Source organism: Palaemon carinicauda, chromosome 22 (genome assembly GCF_036898095.1).
Source record: "Palaemon carinicauda isolate YSFRI2023 chromosome 22, ASM3689809v2, whole genome shotgun sequence".
Lineage (NCBI taxonomy): Eukaryota > Metazoa > Arthropoda > Malacostraca > Decapoda > Palaemonidae > Palaemon > Palaemon carinicauda.
In genome coordinates, this window is record NC_090746.1 from 13,869,657 (window position 1) to 13,892,290 (window position 22,634).

The 22,634-nt window shown below is 37.2% G+C and overlaps 2 protein-coding genes across 3 annotated transcripts in view; one reads left to right on the forward strand and one right to left on the reverse strand.

Moving 5' to 3' along the window:
- Positions 1–9,960, reverse strand: part of LOC137615795 (polyamine-modulated factor 1-like) — a 65,328-nt gene extending 55,368 nt beyond the window's left edge. The window contains exon 1 of the mRNA XM_068345489.1: positions 9,763–9,960. Coding sequence (XP_068201590.1) covers positions 9,763–9,884 — 122 coding nt within the window. The 5' untranslated portion in view covers positions 9,885–9,960. The remainder of the gene's footprint in view (positions 1–9,762) is intronic.
- Positions 9,961–11,861: 1,901 nt separating this feature from the next.
- Positions 11,862–22,608, forward strand: LOC137616332 (basic phospholipase A2 PA-13-like). 2 transcript variants are annotated; one of them, XM_068345983.1, is made up of 5 exons: positions 11,862–11,980; positions 12,874–12,970; positions 15,837–15,999; positions 17,011–17,132; positions 21,430–22,608. In XM_068345983.1, exons 2-5 carry the CDS (start codon positions 12,910–12,912, stop codon positions 21,552–21,554), a joined length of 471 nt encoding a protein of 156 aa, XP_068202084.1. In that variant the 5' UTR covers positions 11,862–11,980; positions 12,874–12,909; the 3' UTR covers positions 21,555–22,608. The 2 variants fall into 2 exon arrangements, with proteins under 2 accessions (XP_068202084.1, XP_068202085.1); XM_068345984.1 differs by lacking the exon at positions 11,862–11,980 and adding an exon at positions 12,545–12,619.
- Positions 22,609–22,634: the final 26 nt, after the last annotated feature.

Here is a 22,634-nt window from a genome sequence, read left to right on the forward strand (position 1 = left end):
TGGAGATGTACGCCAAAGCCGTGGTGTTGTCCGAGTTCACCTCCACCACTTTGCCTTGAAGGAGAGACCTGAAGCTTTTCCAGGTCAGACGTACTGCCAGTAGCTTCTTGCAGTTGAAATGCATTGTCCTTTGACTCGAGTTCCATAATCCCGAGCATTCCCTACCGTCTAATGTCGCACCCCAGCCTACGTCCGATGCGTCCGAGAAGAGAACGTGGTTGGGAGTCTGAACAGTCAGGGGAAGACCCTCTCTAAGGTTGATATAGTCCTTTCACCAAGTCAGACCAGACTTTATCTTTCCGGAAACCGGGATCGAGACCGCTTCTAGCGTCTTGTCCTTTTTCCAGTGAAAAGCTAGATGGTATAGAAGAGGACGGAGGTGTAGTCTTCCTAGTGACACAAATTGATCCACGGATGACAGTGTCCTTACCAGACTCATCCACAGCCTGACTGGGCAGCGTTCCTTCTTCAGCATCTTCTGGATGGATAGCAGGGCTGGGGGTTGATCGTCTTGTTCAGCAACGTCCTATCAGAGGGTTCCTCATCCGAAACTGATGAGGAAACGGCAACGGAGTGGGCAACGTCTGACTCGCTGAATCCGGTCGCACTGGTGGATGCGTGACGGAGCCGGACGCAATATCATGGTACTGCTGCACAGTCTGTGAACTGTCAACAACCATGGGTGCGCGAGGAAGTACAGCGTCAACCCGAAACTGTCTAGACTGTCTGGGTTGTGCAGTCAACACCCTACCGGGTTGCTGAGGTTGACGCACTGCGTCACAACAAGTCACCTCTGCTGGTTGTTGAACGTCTTCCTAGTGAAACACTGAACGTCAACAACCACCTCCGAGCGTCGCTTAACGTCAACGTGCGACTGGCAACCCACACTGGGTCGCATCGGTGGAGGAACCACCTCAACTGGCAGACGCGAGTAGGATACCTCAGCGTCAACAGGGCGCACAACCAACCGGTTGGAAGGTTGTTGGCCAGAAGGTTCTTCTCCGTATTTAAGTCCTCTATCAAGGACACAAGCTTGGACTGCATGTCTTGCAGCAAAGCCCAATTAGGGTCTACGGGAGCAGGTGTGGCAACAGACGGGGTTAGCGACTGAGGCGGAACCATTTACCATCCCTGGAAGCCTTGTTATGTGTGACATAATAGTACAGCAAAACTTCAAAGGCTCGACAAAAGTTGAGAAGTTGACCTGTAAACAACTTGGAGCGTCTCCTGGCTAGGCGCCAGGGCGAGTCTACCAGAATTGAGAAGTCTACCTGGGCAGAGGCATGAACTCCCAAGCCGAGAACTTCTCTCGTGTCCTATCAGACTCTCGCTCTATAAGCCAGTTTAAAAGAAGGGAAATCAAAGGCTGTATCCCTAAAACTCCTCCTGGTGCAAAAACCAGTCGCCTAGCCAACGTAACGCTCTCTATGAAATCCCAAGCAGACTGGAATGGGATTTTACATGATCTTTTGTGCTTGAATTGGTCACAATTATATAATAGTGTAGATCCTGTTGTCCCTTTGAATGAGAATCTAGTCAACATAATTGATAGGCGTATCCCTTCTCGTGTGCTAAGGTACCGAGTGAAGGACAAACCGTGGTTCAATAATGATTGTAGACGTGCTTTTTTGGAGAAGCAGGAGGCCTATCAACTTTGGAAGGGTAACAGATCAGATTTGACCCGGAACAACTATACTCAGCTTCGAGCTTTTGCTCAGAGAGTTTATGCCTCAACTGAAAAGGAGTACAATTTAACCATAAAAGAAACATTTTCTGGTACAACTCAGGAACATAAATGGTGGTCTACCCTTAAATCTGCACTCTTTGGTGTAGATGCAACAGTTCCTCCTTTACTTAAACCAGATGGCTCAGTCACTCACTGTCCAAAGGAAAAGGCAACCCTTTTGGCTGATGTTTTTGACAGTAAACAGAGTAATGAAAAACTTGAACTTCCTCATTCCTGTTTTCCTGAGGCTAAACTAACTAGTTTAGCTTTTCGATCTCGTGAGATTAAAGCTCTGTTGATGGACCTTGATGCTTATGGAGGTGTAGACCCAAATGGTATTTCTCCTTTGTTTTTTATAAAGACAGCAGATTTCTTAGCTCCAAAGTTATCTGTTATTTTGCGCAAGTTAGCAAGAAGAGGAGCTTTTAGCACTAGTTGGAGAATTGGTAATGTTACTCCTCTATGTAAATGTGTTTGTGGTAGCTCAAGTCCCACTGATTACCGCCCAATTTCCATAACTCCCATATTATCTAAAGTTTTTGAACGTCTTCTGGCAAAACGTCTTAATAGGTTTGCTGAAGGTAATCATCTACTCCCTAGTTTGCAGTTTGGTTTTCGTAAAGGCCTTGGAGCATGTGATGCCCTTCTTACAATCTCCAATGCTGTACAGAAATCCCTTGATTGTGGTCGGGAAGTTCGTATGATTGGCCTTGATTTTAGTGCTGCCTTTGACCGTGTTAATCATGAGGCCCTTGTTTTCAAACTGAAACAGTTGGGAGTGGGTGGGTCGTTTCTTAGCATTATTATTGATTTTTTAAGTAATAGATCTCAAAGAGTTGTTGTTGATGGGCACCATAGTGATTATAGGAATGTGATATCTGGTGTTCCACAGGGTAGTGTTCTTGGCCCATTACTTTTCATACTATATACACATGACATGTGGTTTGGCCTAGAAAACAAGCTTGTTGCATATGCAGATGATGCTACTCTCTTTGCATCGATTCCATCCCCTGAATGTAGATCTAGGGTTGGTGAATCCCTTAATAGAGATTTAGCTAGAATTAGTGCATGGTGCAAATTATGGGGTATGAAGTTGAATCCTAACAAAACTCAAAGTATGATTGTAAGTAGGTCAAGGACGGTGGTTCCTCAACATCCGGATCTCAGTATTGATAATGTTTCTTTAAATATGTATGACTCTTTCAAAATTTTAGGTGTGATTCTCGACAGTAAATTTACTTTTGAGAAACATATAAGGTCTGTGTCTTCTTCAATTTCACAAAAAATAGGCTTACTGAGAAAGTCTTTCAAGATTTTCGGTGATCAATCTATTCTGAAGAAGTGTTTTAATTCTTTCATTCTACCTTGTTTTGAGTATTGTTCTCCTGTCTGGTCTTCAGCTGCTGATTCTCATCTTAATTTGTTGGACAGAAACTTACGGTCTATTAAATTTCTTATTCCTGATCTAGATATTAATCTCTGGCACCGTCGTTCAATTAGTTCATTATGTATGTTGCATAAGATTTTTCACAACTCTGACCATCCTTTACATTCAGATCTCCCTGGACAATTCTATCCTGTTCGTAATACTAGGCAGGCAGTTAATTCTAATAGCCAGGCCTTCTCCATCACGAGGCTCAATACTACGCAGTACTCTAGAAGTTTTATTCCAGCTGTGACCAAGTTGTGGAATGATCTTCCTAATCGGGTGGTTGAATCAGTAGAACTTCAAAAGTTCAAAGTTGGAGCAAATGCTTTTTTGTTGACCAGGCAGACATAGTCTTTTTATAGTTTATTTATGACATATTTTTTTGTTGATGTTGTTGATAGTTTATTATATGACATGTCTGTTTTGACGTTGTTTCTTATTTTAGAATGATTTATTGTTAATTTGTTCTCTTCATTTATTTATTTCCTTATTTCCTTTCCTCACTGAGCTATTTTTCCCTGTTGGAGCCCCTGGGCTTATAGCATCTTGCTTTTCCAACTAGGGTTGTAGCTTGGATAGTAATAATAATAATAATAATAATAATAGGAGAGCGAGAGAGCACTAGCTTAACAACAACGGCTTCGAAGTAGCTAGGCCTAGTGTAAGTTCTGACGTTAGGCGAACGAGGAGCAGCAGTTACAAGATCCGGACGAAGATCCTTAAAAAATCATCATGATTTAATTAAAGTCCATAGGAGGCTAAGCAGCTTAAGGCTCCTCTCCAAATGACAGAGTCCTCAAAGGAATATCAGTAGGAGGGAGAACAGCACTTTCTCATCTACAGGAACCTTGTCCGAGAAAAGCTAGGTTATCTCAGTGAGGGTCTCACTGGTGCATTAGCAGCAGACCAGAAGGCAGCGTTATGTAACTGCTTGACAGTCTGTGAACTGTCAAAAACTGAACTGTCAACCACAACAGGTGCGTGAGGACATACAGCACTGGTGCAATAGTAGCAGACCAGAAGGCAACGTCATGTAACTGCTTGACAGTCTGTGAGCTGGCAACAACCATAGCTGTGTGGGGAAGCCTCTACTCCTGACTGACTAGTCTGCTGCGGGCGAGTAGCGGTAACCACAGTGGGTTGCGGAGGTTAAAGCACAGCGTCAAAACAAAGCAACTTAACTCCACCCTCCTGTTGTTGTGGTAACTCGCGAACGTCAACGGAGGGTAGCGTGCGTCTGTGAACGTCAACGTGCGGCTGGCAGGGTACACTGCGCATGGGTGGTGGAACTCTCACAGGCGGAGTGCGGGAGCAGGTAGCGTCAGCGTCTACTGTACGCACAACCGTGGTTGGTTGTAGGCTAACGGGTGCAGCGTCAACCTTCTCCGCACGTTTCTCCTGCATAAAAGATGCTAACTGTGTCTGCATAGACTGTAGCAAAGACCACTTAGGGTCTACAGCAGCAGGTGCGGCAACAGACGGTGTTACTGCCTGTTGCGGTACCGCTTTGCCTCTCTTAGGAGGTGTGCAGTCATCGGAAGACTGCAGCGAGTCCGAACTGACCCAGTGGCTACACCTGGGCCGTTGGACTTGCGCGGAAGGGACCGACTTGCGCTTAATAAGCTGCGAGACCTTGGTCCAAGGTTTCTTACGAGAAACCTCTTCCGCAGACGAGAAGTAAATGGGCTCTCTCGTCTTTGTGTGGGTGGGGCGATCTTGGGTAGATACGCCCGAAACCACGGAGGGAAAACGTCTGTTCGTTGATCAAGGCCTGACGAACCCATAAGTCGTTCGACATTACTTCTCCCCTGGGCTTGGGAGCTTGCAAGAGGTCCCGGACTAGGTGAACGACAGGCACGAACAGACGAACCCTCGGACGCAACACTGTAACACTTTGCGCATATCACTTTATCACTTCGATTTTCTGTTTTGCACTTATTTCACTGAAATCGAAACTTTTACTGATTTCTACCTGAAAAACGCAATCCTACCCTTCATTAAAAGGTAGTAATTGCGAAAACAGTCGTATAATGCAACAGAAAACATATATAAAGATAAAGAATTCAGTGGCTGGGAAAGAGACTAAACACTAGTTCAAATAAACTACGTTTACAATCTCTCACCGCACATAGCCTGGGGACAAGAATAAAACCCTAGAAACGTTTTACCTTCTTCCCCGTACAGCGACTAGGGAGGAGAGTAACACGAGAACAACGTTACCCGCTTGAACGGAACGTTTTTTCTCCTCTCTCTCCCTCCGTCTCTATCTCTCTCTCTCTTTCTCTCTTGATTTCGCACCTGAGAGAAGAGCCCAATTATATATCGTCAAAACATGTTATTTGGCTAAAGGAAAAAACTGAAAGGTTTTCCAAATAAAAAGTTCCTTTAATTTAGAATTTAAACCATTTAAGCTAAGAAAGAATGAACGAAACGTCAGAATCGGTTTACTCTTACTGCAAAGTGAAACCGTGATACACTCTCTCTCTATCGTAACGATAGAGCGCATGTTGAACGTCCTGAACGTCAACAACTGCGTAGTCTAAAAAACTAAACGTTAGTTCATCTTGAAAACAGTACGAGACTATCAAAGAAATTCTTTCATAAAACATTAAATCTAAAAAGTTTTAAATTCTTTAAAGGCAAAATACGATATAACGGGCTCAACGTTGATTAACTTCGGTTCCAAGTTAGGACCGCCTACTATCAGGAAAGGTCGCATATAAACAAAACATAAAAATTTATTTTTATATGTTTATAATAAATGGAAAGTTAATCGAAGAGGCCTAATAAAGGCGGAGAGATATAAAATATATAGATCTATAACGTGTTAAGCAAAATTACTAAAAACCTAAACACACTTCCGTCTAAGGGAAGGGTCGGCCATTTAAAAGTGAAAGAGAGTCCATACTCTCTTTGTCACCATAATTAAATCTATCCAAAACGAGTTCAAGTTTTGAGATGAAGATAAAACCCCTGCATAGCGAAAACTCAAAACTGGAATAGTGTACTTCACCAAATAGTTGTGAAAACAAATCCAGTTAGTAACAGCGTATTTAGTAGGTCTTGCCAGTGGCACGACAGAGAGAAAATTGGTTCTGTGTTGACATGGAGTACTTGAGTACCTGCTCGACAGATGGCGCAGTTGATGTACACCCCCACCTGTATAGCGATCGCTGGCGTATTTTGTCCTTAGGTTTTTCTGTCGGGCAGCAGAGCTGACAGCTATATGATCACCGGCTAAGTTTAATATTGAAAATTGATAAATTTAAGTGACTTTGCAGCTTAGTGATGAACTGGATATTGAAGGGACAGTATTGATTCAGGGAAAATTATTGTAGTAGTATTTTAACAGATTTATATTTTCTTATGGGTGGTTGGTTTGAAATGGCTTAGGAAACTTGAGTGTCTAGCATGTGAATAATTTTTTTATTTTTATTCAAAATTTAACTTGTAACCCTGATGCTGAAGTGTAAAGGAATACTAATTTTGCCTTTACTTGATTATTTTAATTAACAACACAATGTTAATGTATTCCTAACAGTTTTTAGTTTCATTTTCAAATAAATACTTTTCTTGTTTTTATAAAGTCTGAATTTAATTACAGAACCTTTCCTCACGGTGTCCTTTCCTCAGCCACTGTTTTTTAATCTTTCAAATAAGTTATTTATCATAATTTTTTCCTCCCACACAGTATTCTGTTGTCCGATTTAAAAAATCATAATGTGCATTTCACCTAATGTTCTGACCCTTACTTGAGATTAAAACCATCTTACCTAAAGAATATAGAGCTATATACAATATTCTACTGATTTCCCAGAAATGAATCAGTGGTCAAGCTACCTGTTAATTCAGCACGTTAAATGAAAGGGAAGATAAAAAGCAAGATTCTAGCTGGGTTCCCTTGCCCAGTATAAAAAAAAGGGGTGGTGCCCAGAGCTCCGTATTCTTGACCTGTTACTTAGGGTTTTGGGTATTCCACAGTTGTATATTTGTTGTGTAGTGAACGTCGGGTTGTGGTCGGCATTCGGACACTAGGGAGTTCGGGTGCTACTTCTGGCCACAGTCCGCAAACCACTACAAAGTCAGTGAAAGACCATGGTACAGAGGCTATGTCACTACCCAAAACCAGAGAACAACGGTTTGATTTTGGAGTGTCCTTCTTCTAGAAGAGCTGCTTAGCATAGCTAAAGAGTCTCTTCTACCCTTACCAAGAGGAAAATAGCCACTGAACTATTACAGTGCCGTAGTTAACCCTTGGAGGAAAGATGAACTGTTTGGTAATCTCAGTGCTGTCAGGTGTATGGGGACAGAGATGAATCTGTAAAGAATAGGCCAGATTATTCGGTATATGTGTAGGCAAAGGGTAAATGAGCCGTAACTAGAGAGAAGATTCCAATGTAGTACTGTCTGGCCAGTCAAAGGACCCAATGAATCTCTAGCGGTAGTATCTGAATGGGTGGCTGCTGCATTGGCCAACCTACTACCCTACTAGGACCTCTTGGAGAGCATCCTTTTCTAATATGGTCTGGACTTTGGCCTGAAGGACCTGTTCTTTCATGGATCCCTTCGCGCGAGAATGTTACATTACTGGATGTCGAGTCAATAGAGGGAGAGATAATGAATGGGATGTAGTAGCCTCGCGTAGGACGAAGACCGAGCAAATTTCCGCCCCATGCGTCATTCTCCTATGCCATAGCGGGACCGATGTCCTGCTCCCTCTTCCTTGAGGTTGTTTCTGCTGAAAGGGCTGCTTAGGACCTTGCATCTTAAAAGCTGGATTTTTGGAGGCATTGGAGCCTCTTTTATGACCCTGACAATTTTGTATTCTAGTTACGGAACAAATCATGGTTAGCAGAAGCTGAGGCCAAAATAGTTGAGCATGCGCAAGACTCTCTTAAGTCGAAGACCTTCGGAGGATGTCTGCTCCCTTAGTGTGCCCAACCGTAAGACCACTTGCTACCTTGCCATGGTCAGGAAACCTGTGAGCCCAAAGGAAGGTAGCTCTGAAAGAAAAAGGGCTTCTTAAACTTTAAGCCAGTTGCTTTTAATTGTAAACCGGTTAAAAGGTTTTAACGAGAGAGGAAGACTACGTCTTTACCGAGCCGGAATAAAAAGTGATAGTGTTTACTAGTGGTAGTGTGAGCAGGGTGGTGGGTTACCCTTGCTACCTCCTCTCCCGCTGACTAGCGGAGGGTAGTTACACCTCGCAAAACTTTAACAGCTGGTTTTAATTATCGCCAAAATAATACTCCTACATAAAGAGCGTAAGGTTTGTATCTAGTGTCGGAACAAATGAAAGTTTTTAAAGTTAAGGCCAGTTTGTATCTACAGTCAGTCCTCACTCTATGCAAGGGTTAGGTAACAGAGACAGGTGCAAAGAACGAGAATCCGTGAATGCTTGCTGCCCTAGGGTGGGATAACTCCTAACCCTACCAACTCACTGCCAATTTTTTTAAATGATTTCTGGCCGAAATCCATAGTATTTAAGTTATGAGGGTCGACTACCATAACTTAAAGGCTATTGCTTTGCGCTAGGTATCATCATCAATTACGCTCGAAACATCTTAAAATATACCGTGTACCAGTCTACTTGTAAGATATTCAAATAAACTTTTGTATACCTTGTTGTTTCAGCTAGTCATCGTAATGAAAAACAAGTCATCGTAATAAAAAACAGTTACTGTAATCAAAACAGAGTAATTGCAATGAAAAACACTGTCAAAACACTAGAGCTTTTGTTTCCAAGGAGTTATGGATACATAGAAAATGTGATTTTCCACCCGATTTTCTATGGAGTCGTTCATAGCATCGTATTACAAATACAGTACCTCCTTACTTAATAGAGCTAAAGATTTATTAGTTTTTGCCTTGCCGTAGCTCGCTTAATTCATGATTAAGTATTATATTATTGCTCCTATGTTCTGGCAAGCGGAACATGTTTTGCTACATGCGTTAGCCATGTAGGCCAGTATCTCGGTATTAATTACCAATTATACAAACTTATCATAGGGCTGAGTTGTAGCTTCATGCTCAAGCCTCTGTTCAAACATGGTCTTGGCTTCAATTTCCCATTATCAGAATGAATATATCAAACATACATTTGCGACAAGAACGAGTGTCATTTTCGAAGAGAGCATAATTTTTCTTATAAGAAAAATTATTTTTTTTCCTAGGTTACATTGCCCTGTAATACAATACAATAATACCGAATGCCACCTAACTTCCCCACTTAACCTAACCTATAAGCCGTGTCCTTAACTACTTAACTAAGGAGGGGGTGGCTAACTGCCCCCTGCAACTCCCTAAGACTGATGAATTCTTAGCAATACGGTTGAAAATAAGGGTTATGGAGCATGGCCGTCATCATACATACACCCTGGTTATTATGTTCGAACAGTGTAATTTTTTCTATAAGAAAAAGTAGTTTTTTTCCTAGGTTACATTGCCCTGTAATACATTACAATAATACCTAACTAACATTGCACTTTTCTAAAATAAAACTGTACTGTACATTGCTTAGCCTAAAATACCATATAGCTGACAACATGTAGGATACGATAAATTATCAGAGAATAAGCTAAATAATACGTAGAATAGCAACTCATACTTAGCATAAACAGATGCTTTATGTCCACCTAATATTTTTTCCACGCTGCTGTTAACTGATTCCTTCAAGGATCTTAACCTTGATCCTTCTGCAGGGTCGACCTTAAGTCCTTTATCGCCCATGTCGAGTAAAACTTAGGGAGAACAAGAAAAGTTGAAAGTTCAATCTTGAATTGTAGAGACTCGAGCGGGGAAAATTCAAAGTAATTGTTGTAGTAGTTACGTGGTAGGAATTCGACTTTGTAACGACCCCTCAATACTGCATTTCAGTTGATCTTTAATTATATTTCTTCTCTTCGTCATCTGCTGTATATCTAATCTATTATATATTATGTAATTGTATATTTTGCAATAAGTTAAAACGATTTATAACTATTCATGATTTCTTCTTAGGAATTGTGTAACTCAGATGTATCAAAATTAAATTTGGTCTTTTTTCGTCATCTTTAACCTCATCAGTGAACTCTTCAAATAAATTATATTTTGAATGGGAGAAATTCGATAGCTAGATAACATACATACACACACACACACACACATATATATATATATATATATATATATATATATATATATATATATATATATATATATATATATATATATATATATATATATATATATGTGTGTGTGTGTGTGTGTGTGTGTGTGTGTGTGTGTGTGTGTATTCATTGGCGAATGTTGTACAATAATTTCAATTATAATTTGACTATTCTTGTTACAGCTTTAAAAAGTGACAAATTATTGCGAGAAATTATAGGTAGGCCTAGTTCGTTAATGCCAGCAAAAGATATTTGTGCAAGGGTTGGTTAAATATAAAGCAGACTGAGATTGTAAAGATTAATTCAGCATATGATATTTTGTACATTGGATCACTTTTTCGTTCAAAGAACACAACGAAATGAAATACATAATTTCACACAAATATAATATATCAATTTGATAGGTGAGGAATAGTTAAACTTTAACCAATTATTTGGATAAAGTTTAAATTGTTTTAAATAATTATGAAACTATACCTAACATATACAGAAAGAATTTAGCTTTTTCTATTGATTCAAACTCGAGTATCTATAAAATTATGACATGATTAGGACTATCATTAGTCATGAACATTTCTGCGGAAGGGAAACCGAATTATTATTATTATTATTATTATTATTATTATTATTATTATTATTATTATTATTATTATTATTATTATTATTATTATTATTATTATTATTATTACCCAAGCTACAGCCCTAATTGGAAAAGCGGGATGCTATCAGCCCAAGGGCTCCAACGGAGAATAATAGTCCGTTGAGGAAAGGAAATGAGGAAATAAATAAACTACAAAAGTCACGAACAATCAAAATAAAATATTCTAAGATTAGTAACATCATCAAAATACATCTTTCATATACAAACTATAAAATCCTCAGAAAATAAGAGGAAGAGACATAAGATAGAATAGAGTGCCCGAGTGTACCCTCAAGCAAGAGAACTCTAACCCAAGATAGTGGAAGACTGTGGTACTGAGGCTATGGCACTACCTAAGACAAAAGAACAATGGTTTGCTTTTGGAGTGTCTTTGTGTTAGTTGAGCAAAGATCAGCAGAAAAAATAGTTATTCATAAATTCATTCTTAAATTTCTTCCTCCCTTTAACGTTTTTAATTAGATCTCCCCCCCCCCTCTCTCTCTCTCTCTCTCTCTCTCTCTCTCTCTCTCTCTCTCTCTCTCTCTCTCTCTCTCTCTCTCTCTCTCTCTCTCTCTCTCTGAATCTCACATACTCAAAAATATAAAGTAGATAATGCAGAATAATTTAAAAACAGAAACATTTACATAATTTTATGATTCTTCACTGCCATTAATAGAACAATTTGGATACTCTTAATCGTATGCGTTCGTATTTTTATTGCATTTGGTATAATAAAAGGCCTATTTCTAAAGAAATCGAGTGCTTTATCTTGTGAATGATAATCAAATCTCGATAATAGAAGAACATTGGTTAACTTGAAAAGTTATTGTTACATATATAAGAGCTCTGTTGACCCCTAACGCCACCTCTTATCTTAATGACTTGCGTCTTGGCCAGATTAGGCAGTTGTTCTCCGAGAAGACATCAGTCTGTTCGAAGTGCGGTTGACGAGTTTGTGTTTCGAGGGCTTCTTGTGAATCAATTCCTCGAAACATTTCCATTGTTTTTTTTTTTCTTTGGTCATTCCACTAAAGTAGGTGAGTGGAAAAGAATGTCAAATACAATTTATAACGACTGGGTCAAAAGGACTTGTTGCCTGTCAAAACCATTTAGTATGTTTACTCCAAAAATTACGGCGAGTAGGAGATTGGCGGGAGAAGATCAGGAGAGCTTATAACTTACTGTATATATATATATATATATATATATATATATATATATATATATATATATATATATATATATATATATATATATATATATATATCAGACGTTGCTAATCAATTGCAGAACAAAGGTCTCAGACATGTCTTTGCACTTGCGTCTGTTTATGGTCTTTCTATGCCATTCCACTCCCGTAAACTTGCTTAGTTCGTCATTCCAACATCTCTTTTTCTTCCCTTGCTTCTATTGCAATCTCTAGGGACCCATTATGTTATTCCTAATGTCCATCTATTGTCTGTTACTCTCATTATATGTCCTCCCCTCCTCCATTTCTTTTTCTTACAAATTGTTAGAATATACTCTACTTTAGTTTTTCTCTTATTCATATTGCTTTTTTCTCTCTTTTAGTATTAATCCCATAATTATTCTTTCCATAGCGCTTTGAGTTGTAACTAGCTTATGCTCTAAGGCTTTAGCAAGGCTCCAAGTTTCTGATGCAGAAGTTAAAACAGGTAGGACCATCTGAATAAATACTTTTCTTTTTAGAGAAAGTGACATTTTACATTTTATAATCTCATTTTGTTTACCAAATCCCTCAATCTCACGCTTATCTTTCTTTTAATTTCGGACTGCCTGTCCTAAATAGCCTACATATAAGAATTCTAAATTCACCATTTAACACAAACTTACATCACATAAATTTAATCAATTCAAGTTTTTTAGTATTCTAGCAAATGAATACCTTTTTTTATCTTACCTCTTTCAGGTCCTTTAAACGCTGTCGCTGAAACATTATAAGAAAATGAAGATTTGGGGAAAATATATAGTTTTTATTTTTCTTGCATCTTTAATTATTGACGCAGGTAAGTCACATAAATCAATTGTTTATTATTATTATTATTATTATTATTATTATTATTACCAGCCAAGCTACAACCATAGTTGGAAAAGCAGGATGCTATAAGCCCAAGGGCTCGAAGAGGGAAAAATAGCCCAGTGAGGAAAGGAAATAAGGAAATAGATAAATGATGAGAACTAGTTAACAATAAATCATTCTAAAACAGTAACAACGTCAAAGCAGATATGTCCTATATAAACTATTAACAACGTCCAAAACAGATATGGCATGTATAAACTATAAAAAGACTCATATCAGCCTGGTCAACATAAAAACATTTGCTCCAACTTTGAACTTTTGAAGTTTTACTGATTCAACTACCCGATTAGGAAGATCATTCAACAACTTGGTATTAGTTTTCCTGGCGTAGATTTCATAACTTTGGAGTAAATATTTGTTTTAATCGAATCAAGAGATTTTCTTCTTGAGGGTAGACTCGGGCACACTATTCTAACTTGTTTCTCTTCCTCTTGTTATTTTGAATTTTCTATAGTTTATACATTTGAGCGATTTATTTTAATGTTATTATCAAACATCTCTTATAGTTTATTTCCTTATTTCCTTTCCTCACTGGTCTATTTTCCCTGTTGGAGGCCTTGGGCTTATAGCATCCTGCTTTTCCAACTATGGTTGTAGCTTAGCAATTGATAATAATATAATAATGATAATAATAATCATAATACTAATAGTAATAATAATCTCTATCTCTATCTCGAGTTTTCAATTCAATACTTCTCCATTCATCATCTCCTACTTCACGCTTCATAGTCCTCAACCATGTAGGTCTGGGTCTTCCAACTTTTCTAATGCCTTGTGGAGCCCAGTTTTATAAACACACACACACACACACACACACACACACACACACACACACATATATATATATATATATATATATATATATATATATATATATATATATATATATATTTATATACATACATATATATACGTATGTATGTATATATATATATATATATATATATATATATATATATATATATATATATATATATATATATATATAACTCAATCTTCTTGCACTAATTACGGTAATAATCAAAACAATTCTATAAGTAACTTTTAACCTTTGGAACAAAATTCAAAACCACCAGATAAGAAATATTCACGAGACGAGATAATAAATAATTTTGTTCTTATGATCTGTAGATAACATGACAAACATATTACGGAAGATCTCAGCCTCTTACGAAACATGGATACTTGGCAGAGTGGATAGGAATAGTCCTGATAAGATCGGCGGAATTTTTCTTACCGAACACAGATGTGACCGATCAGGCGTAATGTCATCGAGGCTCGAGGACACTGATTTATGAGAGAAGAAATCTCAACTTGGAAAAGGAAAAGTTTCTTTTTTCAAGGATGGCCAGGGCACCAAGCACCCGTTGAGAAACTATTGCTAGAGATTTATTGGGTCTTTTGACTGGCCAGACAGGACTCCATTGGATCCTTCTCTCTGGTTACGGTTCATTTTCCCTTTGCCTACACACACACACAAACACACACCGAAAAGTCTGCCCTATTCTTTACATATTCTCCTCTGTCCTCATACACCTGACAACACTGAAATTACCAATGATATTTAAATCAAATAGTATTTCCACACTGTTACACCGTGCTTATACGTTATCTTCCAACTGGCATAACTTCCATAGCGAAATCCAATTTTTACTTCAGTTTTTTTTAAACAATTCGTATCCTCCAGCCTTACTCTTGAAATGTCAATAACTTTTTAAATGATAAATTTCAGCCACGTCAACTTGTACCGAACGTGCCTAAATTATTAATATATGCCTCTATACCTTTAATTCATTCTAACACATTTAAAGTGCAAATACAAAAAGTCATTCAGAAAACTTTTCCGGCTGTGAACCTTAAGTTGATAGAAAAAAAAAATCCTAAAACTCTGGGTTCTTTGTTCTCCCACAAAGATAAACTTCCGGCTTTGATGCGATCTTTGGTGGTATATTGCTTTACTTGCCCGAAATGTAAGATCAGGAAATACGTGGGAGCCACCAAAAGATTGCTCAAAGTCAGAATTGATTCTCATCTCGGAGTCAGTCACCGTACGGGACGTACTTTGAAAAAGAAAGAATTTTCCAACATACGAGAACATTGTAATAAATGTAAAACATCATTTTCATATAAGGATTTTCGCATTGTCACCCAAGGGCCCAATGACTATTCTCTGTTTTGGAGTCGTTAACAATCAAACAGCTTGTGCCTTCATTAAATGGACAGACTTCTTCCACAGTTCTATATATAGCATAGTTGACGTCCTCCTTTCGAAACCAGATAACGTCACTCAGTTTTTTAGCTCCATAGAGATAGGTATTAACTTGAGCATTCTTCTATTTTCTATTTTGTATATATATATATATATATATATATATATATATATATATATATATATATATATATATATTTAGTTCATTTTTAAATGATCATATTTAACTTTTACGTTGTTCTATTTATATCAATATTAATACCGAGTCTTTTTTTAATTTGTATATTTTACAGCCCTGATGATGAGACCCAACGTCTCGAAAATTTGGAAAATAAATATATGATGCTACGCTGGCTTTTCTCCATCCTATATATATATATATATATATATATATATATATATATATATATATATATATATATATATATATTATATATATATATATATGTATATATATATATATATATATATATATATATATATATATATATATATATATATATATATATATATATATATGTGTGTGTGTGTGTGTGTGTGTGTGTGCGCAATAATCATATATATTTATCCTAATCTTCCTCAGAAAGCAACTCCACACGACGTTTGTCTCGCAACAAACGTTCGATTGGCCAGTTCGGCGACATGATACGTTTGTATGTGCAGAGGGAGGCTCTGCACTACAACAACTACGGCAATCACTGCGGTTTCCAGGGCGGCGACTTCCCCATTGTCGATGAAGTCGACAGGTAACATTATTACTAGCGACTAAATTAGATTTTGAGTATTGTTTCTTCTCTAGTCTTAGGTAGTGCCTCTGTACCATGGTCTTCTTCCACTGTCTTGAATTAGAATACTTTTGCTTGAGGGTACACTGTCTTGGGTTAGAGTTCTCATGTTTGAGGGTACACTCAGGCACACTATTCTATCTTGTTTCACTTCCTCTTGTTATTTTTAAATTTTTATAGTTTATATATGAAAGATATATTTCAGAGTTTATATTGTTCTTAAAATTCTCATTTAGTTTATTTCCTTTCCTCATTGAGCTATTTTCCTTGTTGGTGACCTTGGGCGTATAGTATCCTGCTTTTCCAACTGGGGTTGTAGCTTGGCATATAATAGTAATAATAATATTCTTCAAATATGGCCGAACCCCTTCCTTCAGGATATTCAAAGTAAAGATATAAAAAGTAAATTGATATGCTATTGAAACTTTTTAAGAGGATTTAGATAAAATAATCTATCAAGGATAAGAAATATCTATCAGAAATACTTCTTCAATCATAATTAACTCTTTAGCTATAGTAAGCAGCTCTTCTAGGAGAAGGGCACTCCAAAAGTCAAACCAATGTTCTCTAGTCTTGGGTAGTGCCATAGCCTCTGTACCACGGTTCTCTTGCTTGAGGGTACACTCAGGCACATTATTCTGTTGTTGTTACTCTTCTTATTGTTATTTTGAAGTTTCTATTCTCTGGTTATATTCAAGTTTTTTATAGTTTATATATGAAGATTTATTTAAATATTATTACTGTTCTCAAACTTCTCTTGTAGTTTTTCCTTATTTCCTTTCCTCACTGGGCTATTTTTCCCTGTTGGAGCCCTCGAGCTTATAGACTTCTGCTTTTCCAACTAGGGTTGTAGCTTAGCAAGAAATAATAATAATCATTTGTTCATTAATCATAGTTTTTGCATAATTATGTCCCCGAATATTCTGAATTTGAACTACTGATCCTATATTTTAATATGATCTCACGTGGCAGATGCTGTTACGTACATGATCGTTGCTACATAGCGGCTGATGCTGATCCTTGTGCATCATCTTGGCTGGGAGCATCCTTCATCAGATATACCTGGAGTTTTGATGGACAGGCAGTTACCTGTGGTAAGATTTTGCCTGTTGGAGCCCTTGGGCTTATAGCAGGTTGCTTTTCCAACTAGGGTTGTAGCTTAGATAATAATAATAATAATAATAATAATTATAATATCATTTTTCTAAGTTTGTGTACTGTAAGATTTGACACTTACTATGCTTAAGAATTCAACATTGTTATGGTGAAAATAGGATAAGTTTAATTAAATGATAGAAAAGGTTTAAAGACAGTTTTTTTTCTTAATTTGTAATACGGCAATGAAATTATTCAAATTCGTTGCCAAACATATATAATCATTACTTTTAAAGTATCAGTGAATCATATATGCGCCGTTAATAAACGTAATGTTTCTATTCATTTGGGTTCTGTACAATGAGCGACTTTGTGAAATGAAACCCGAGGAATTTGAACCTTTATTTAAGGGCTTTAAAGGCCGTTCATGAATGGCACACGCAAGGGGGAGACCGGACAATTTGCCGTAAACAAATTTGCCGTAGGACAATTGATTGTAAGACATTTTGCCGTAAGAAAAATTGCCGTACGGATATTTTGCCGCAAGGACATTTCGCCGTAAAATGTATATGCTTTGTCATGCATAGATTTAAAAGAAAGAATGAAGAGAGAGAGAGAGAGAGAGAGAGAGAGAGAGAGAGAGAGAGAGAGAGAGAGAGAGAGAGAGAGAGAGAGAGAGAGAGAGAGAGAGAGAGAGAGAGAGAGAGAGAGAGAGAGAGAGAGAGAGAGAGAGAGAGAAGGGTCGTTATAAATTTTGACACCCGTCGTTAAATGTTTAAATGATGCCATTACAAATTCGGTAGTTTACCATATTTTTTATTTATTTATTTTTTTTTATCTTAAACCTTTATATTATCTACTTTTATCAGTTGAAACTTGAACCCCTATGATGCCGTACACTATCAAAAGCACCAGAGGTTGTGATAAGCTCGTAGATGATTCCAACTTCATTTACAAGCAAGAAAGAGAATATGGAGGCAAGCTTTATTGGAAGTGTGTTGGAAAAAACTGCAAAGCAAGAGTCATACAAGACGGAATATTGAAGAGATTTCAATCTGTAAAACTGTAAGTGAGCATACTCATCCAGTGAACCCAAGCAAACATAAAATGCAAAAAACAATTGCACATATGAAAGAAAATGCACTGAAATCCCAGCTTGCTTTAAGACCACTGATTGGTGCTGCATGCAAGGATTTAGAAAATGCAGGACGCTCTCTTATGCCATCAACTTCAAAATGGTCAAGAAACATAAGGAGATGGAGACAAAAAGAAGAAAAGGCCCCTCCTATTCCAAGAACAAGAATCGGTTATGTAATTCCCGCAGAATTTGCGTGTTTACAGAACGGAGAAAGATTTTTACTTTATGATAGTGGAATAGAAGATGAAAACAGAATGTTGATCTTTAGTACGATTGCACGGTTACACGATCTAGAAAGACATACAAATTGGGCATGCGATGGAACATTTAATGTTTGTCCTGAAATCTTCTATCATTTATATACTCTACATGTCAACATAGGACATGCATGCATCCCACGAGTTTACGGTCTCCTTCCGAATAAGACTAAGGAATTTTACAATACGTTTTTTCAAAAGGTTACAGATTTACTAGAGTCCCTAGAACCTGAAAATCTAATGATTGATTTCGAACCAGCTAGTTTTTCTGACATTTTCCTTTCTGCAAATGTAACAGGCTGTTATTTTCATTTCTGTAAGAATGTTTACAGAAAAGTGACAGATATTGGGTTGTCTCCACGATCAGAGGGTGAATTTTCCCAATTTTTTTTTCTTTGCTAAAAGTCTTCCTTTTGCCTATCAGAAGGCTGTGATATGTGTAGAATTCATCTCCAGCCTCTATAATGCCCCCCCTGGTCATCAACGCCCCCCTTATGTTAATAGTAAAAATACGAAATATCATTAATAATTTTCTAATTTTTTCAGTTTACCCCTTAAAAACTGTTCAAAGTCGTTTTCTCATATTAGTGATACCAAAGAAAATGGGCTTAGGGGAGACTATGATTTTATATCCAATATTTTCGTCATCAGACAAAAATCGTAATTTCTCGTTTTTTCTTTTTCGGGAGAGGGGTGTATTTCTTTGCTTGTCCTGCTCTTATGCCTTAAGTAATATAATATTTAGATGTTTTAGGCCATCAAGTGACATAATACCTAGAAAAACACAGAAGGTTTTTTCCCTAAATCGAAATTTTAATTTTTGGTGAATATTTATTTCTAGGTATCCCTCCATCACCAGCCGGGCTTTCACTAAAGTTAATGCTCATTTTTTTCTTACTGTGTGCTTATTTACTGTTCGATTTTGATAAAACTTTGTCTGCTTGTTCCAGGTGGATAAACAAACATAATTACAGAGCGAATTTCAATTCAAGACATTAGTTTCTCACTGGTCACCAAACAAATTTTATGTCGCTAGCTCCGATTTTCACATTTTTATTCATAAAATCCTTTATTTTCCCTGTAGGATGATAAAACTTACAGAGGATATGCCTTATTATAGTGCTAATAATCCCTGAAAATTTCATTAGCGTGTCTTGATTAGTGTATTTTTGGGAAATATTTTGTACGATTGGCACCCCTTGAAAGGGGAGCCTACCCTTCAGGTTCGATATCAAAGTGATTGTGTTTTTAATACAAAAGTAAAGTGCCTGATGTCACTTGCATTCATAACGCCTTCAGACATCATTGTTGCATTTATAGAGATGGTTGATGACGATGACTTACCACAAGAACTAGTTGCATACTTTGAAACTCATTACATTGGGGGAGAGAGAGGGAGGGGACCTCGTCGTCGTAGAGTTTCTCCAACTTTTCCTATCGCACTTTGGAATGTTTATCAAAGAACCATAGATCAGCTGGCTAATACTAACAATGGAGTAGAAGGGTTCCATAAGGAGCTTCAAGCATCTGTGACCAATACGCATCCAAATTTATGGAAACTCGTCAATGTATTGAAAAGGGAAGGCTATCTTTCTAAAAAGAAATTAATCGATGCAGAAAGAGGTGAAACAGCAGTCAAGAAACAATACAAAAATGTTTATAAGTGCATACTAAGTATTGTCAGAGGTTATGATCAAAATGCAAAACAACATTATTTACGAGCAATTGCTATGAAATTACATGTTTTTTAGCTTTGAATTTTTTTTCTTTTTTAGAAAACTTTTTAAATAAAGTGTGTGATCTTCATTTTCTTATCCTTTTCTTATATATAATTATAATTAAATGAATACATGAAAATTAATGAAAAGTGATAAATATACTTGAAGATAACTATATGAATATAGTTACATTGATCTCTAAAAGAAATAAGCTAAAAACTAAAATATACATTTTACGGCGATATGTCCTTGCGGCAAAATATCCATACGGCAAGTTTTCTTACGGCGAAAAGTCTTACAATCAATTGTCCTACGGCAAATTTGTTTACGGCGAATTGTCCTAGCTCCACGCAAGGGACAGTGACAATGCCCTAGAGACATATAGACATATAACCAGCGCCCAAGCCCCCTATCCACCTAAGCTATGACCAGGGAGGGCCAAGCAATGGCTGCTGATGACTCAGCAGATAGAGCTATAGGTTCCCCCATACCCACCATCCGTAGCTCCCATGGATGGTGAGGTTACAGATACTACAAGAAATTATCGAGTTTGAGAAGGACTCGAACCCGTGTCCAGCAAATCTCCAGGTAGGGACGTTTCCAATAGGCCATCCCAGCACTGGGCTCAATGTCCTCCGATTACAGCCAAATTATTAGTGTTACACGGGGCATGCTAAAATATCATTATTTCTACGAGTTAGTACTTTTCATTATATTTTTCTTAACTCGATTATTTCTATGGAATCTTCCTCTCCAAAGACAAGAAAAGGCTAACAAAATATTAAGCATTATTAAGGAAAGGTTGAGTAATCTTCGAATATAACTAAGAAGGCGTCGGAAACTTCTTCTATCACAATATACTCTTATCAAAATCCTAATTTGTCAAAGGGAAAGGGCGCAATGAATATAACTCAAACTAATATATTTACTGTACCCAGTAATAGGATTTCTTTTAAAGTTTTCGCTGTAATTATTACGGGACTAAGAAAACCCTTTAAACAAACAACATTCCTATGTTCACCTCTTTCAATTTCTACATCTTGAATTGTTTTAATATTCCCTCTTTCTACAATCTTATTAGTTACATTCAGTTTGACTTGATTAGCGTAGTTTACCTATTTCATTTTTTACATCATAAATTGTTTTAATACAATTCATTCTTTGTCTTGTTGAATCTACTCAGGAGAAGAGGACGACGTTTGCCGAAGGGCGGCTTGTCTCTGCGACAAGGCAGCTGTTGAGTGCTTCGCCCGTCATCCTTGGAATCCAGCCAACAAAAAGTCTTCGATCTGGGACATCTTGGCCTAAAAGACTAGGTTGTCCTATTTTCATATTTCTAGTTTTCAATCTTCCATTCAACAGATTGATTCAGAAATACTATGGTTGCTGCAAAGATTCAAGGCAAAATAAGCTCCCCCTGATGACGTCATAGCCAATCACGTTGTCTCTCACGTTAGGAGCGGTCACAATGCATCCCCTTATAAATTTCAAACGTGAGAGGCAGCGTGATTGGCTATGACGTCATCAGGGGGGTGTGGCTTATTTCGACTGGAATCTGCTGCAACTATATAGGTTAGAATAATTTTCCTCATTTGTATATTAGAAACAGATTGCAATACTGTGTATTACAATCTTGCATCCATATCCTTGATTAGCATATGAAAAAAGCCTCATATCCATTTTATTATAAACAAAAAAAAGTGTCATTGGCTATTATCCCTGTATAGTTGTGCAATACAGTTTCCTCATTGCATCCTTGTTGTCAACATTTCTAAACCATAGCACGAGAACACAAATCAAAAGTATGATTATGTGTTATTAATAATTCAAAGCAAGTTTTATGTCAGCATTATAATTATTTGTTTGTATCTCTCTTTTCATTTCTTTATGAACAAATTGTATTATGCTCTCTAACGCACACTGGTTATTCATTAATATCGATACTAACTTTACTATAATGAAGAGTAACACATAAAAATAGAAGATTTTGTTTATCTTAATATAGTATTTTATTTACCTAAGATATAAATATAAATAACAACTGTTGCTTCATAACAAAAAGGTTAGATAGTGTGACCTTAGTAAAGGCTACTAACAAAGTGTAACAAAACTCATTTCGGAAGGAGACTTTCCGTGGCCCCAGTACAGTGGGGAGCCAATTGTAATTTCTCACAATAACAACAGTAATAAATATTGGCACTTAATATTAGAGTAAATTAAAACGTTCTACAAATTCCATCTACTGCGTTGGAATTGCTCACAAAACCTGAATAAATAATTTGACTTGATGCAACCTGCATATGTCAAAGGAAAAGTGGCAAGGATGTGTGATTTTGCAACAGCTCCAGACGCTGTTTTGGTATGCGATCTCACTTCACTTCATGGTGA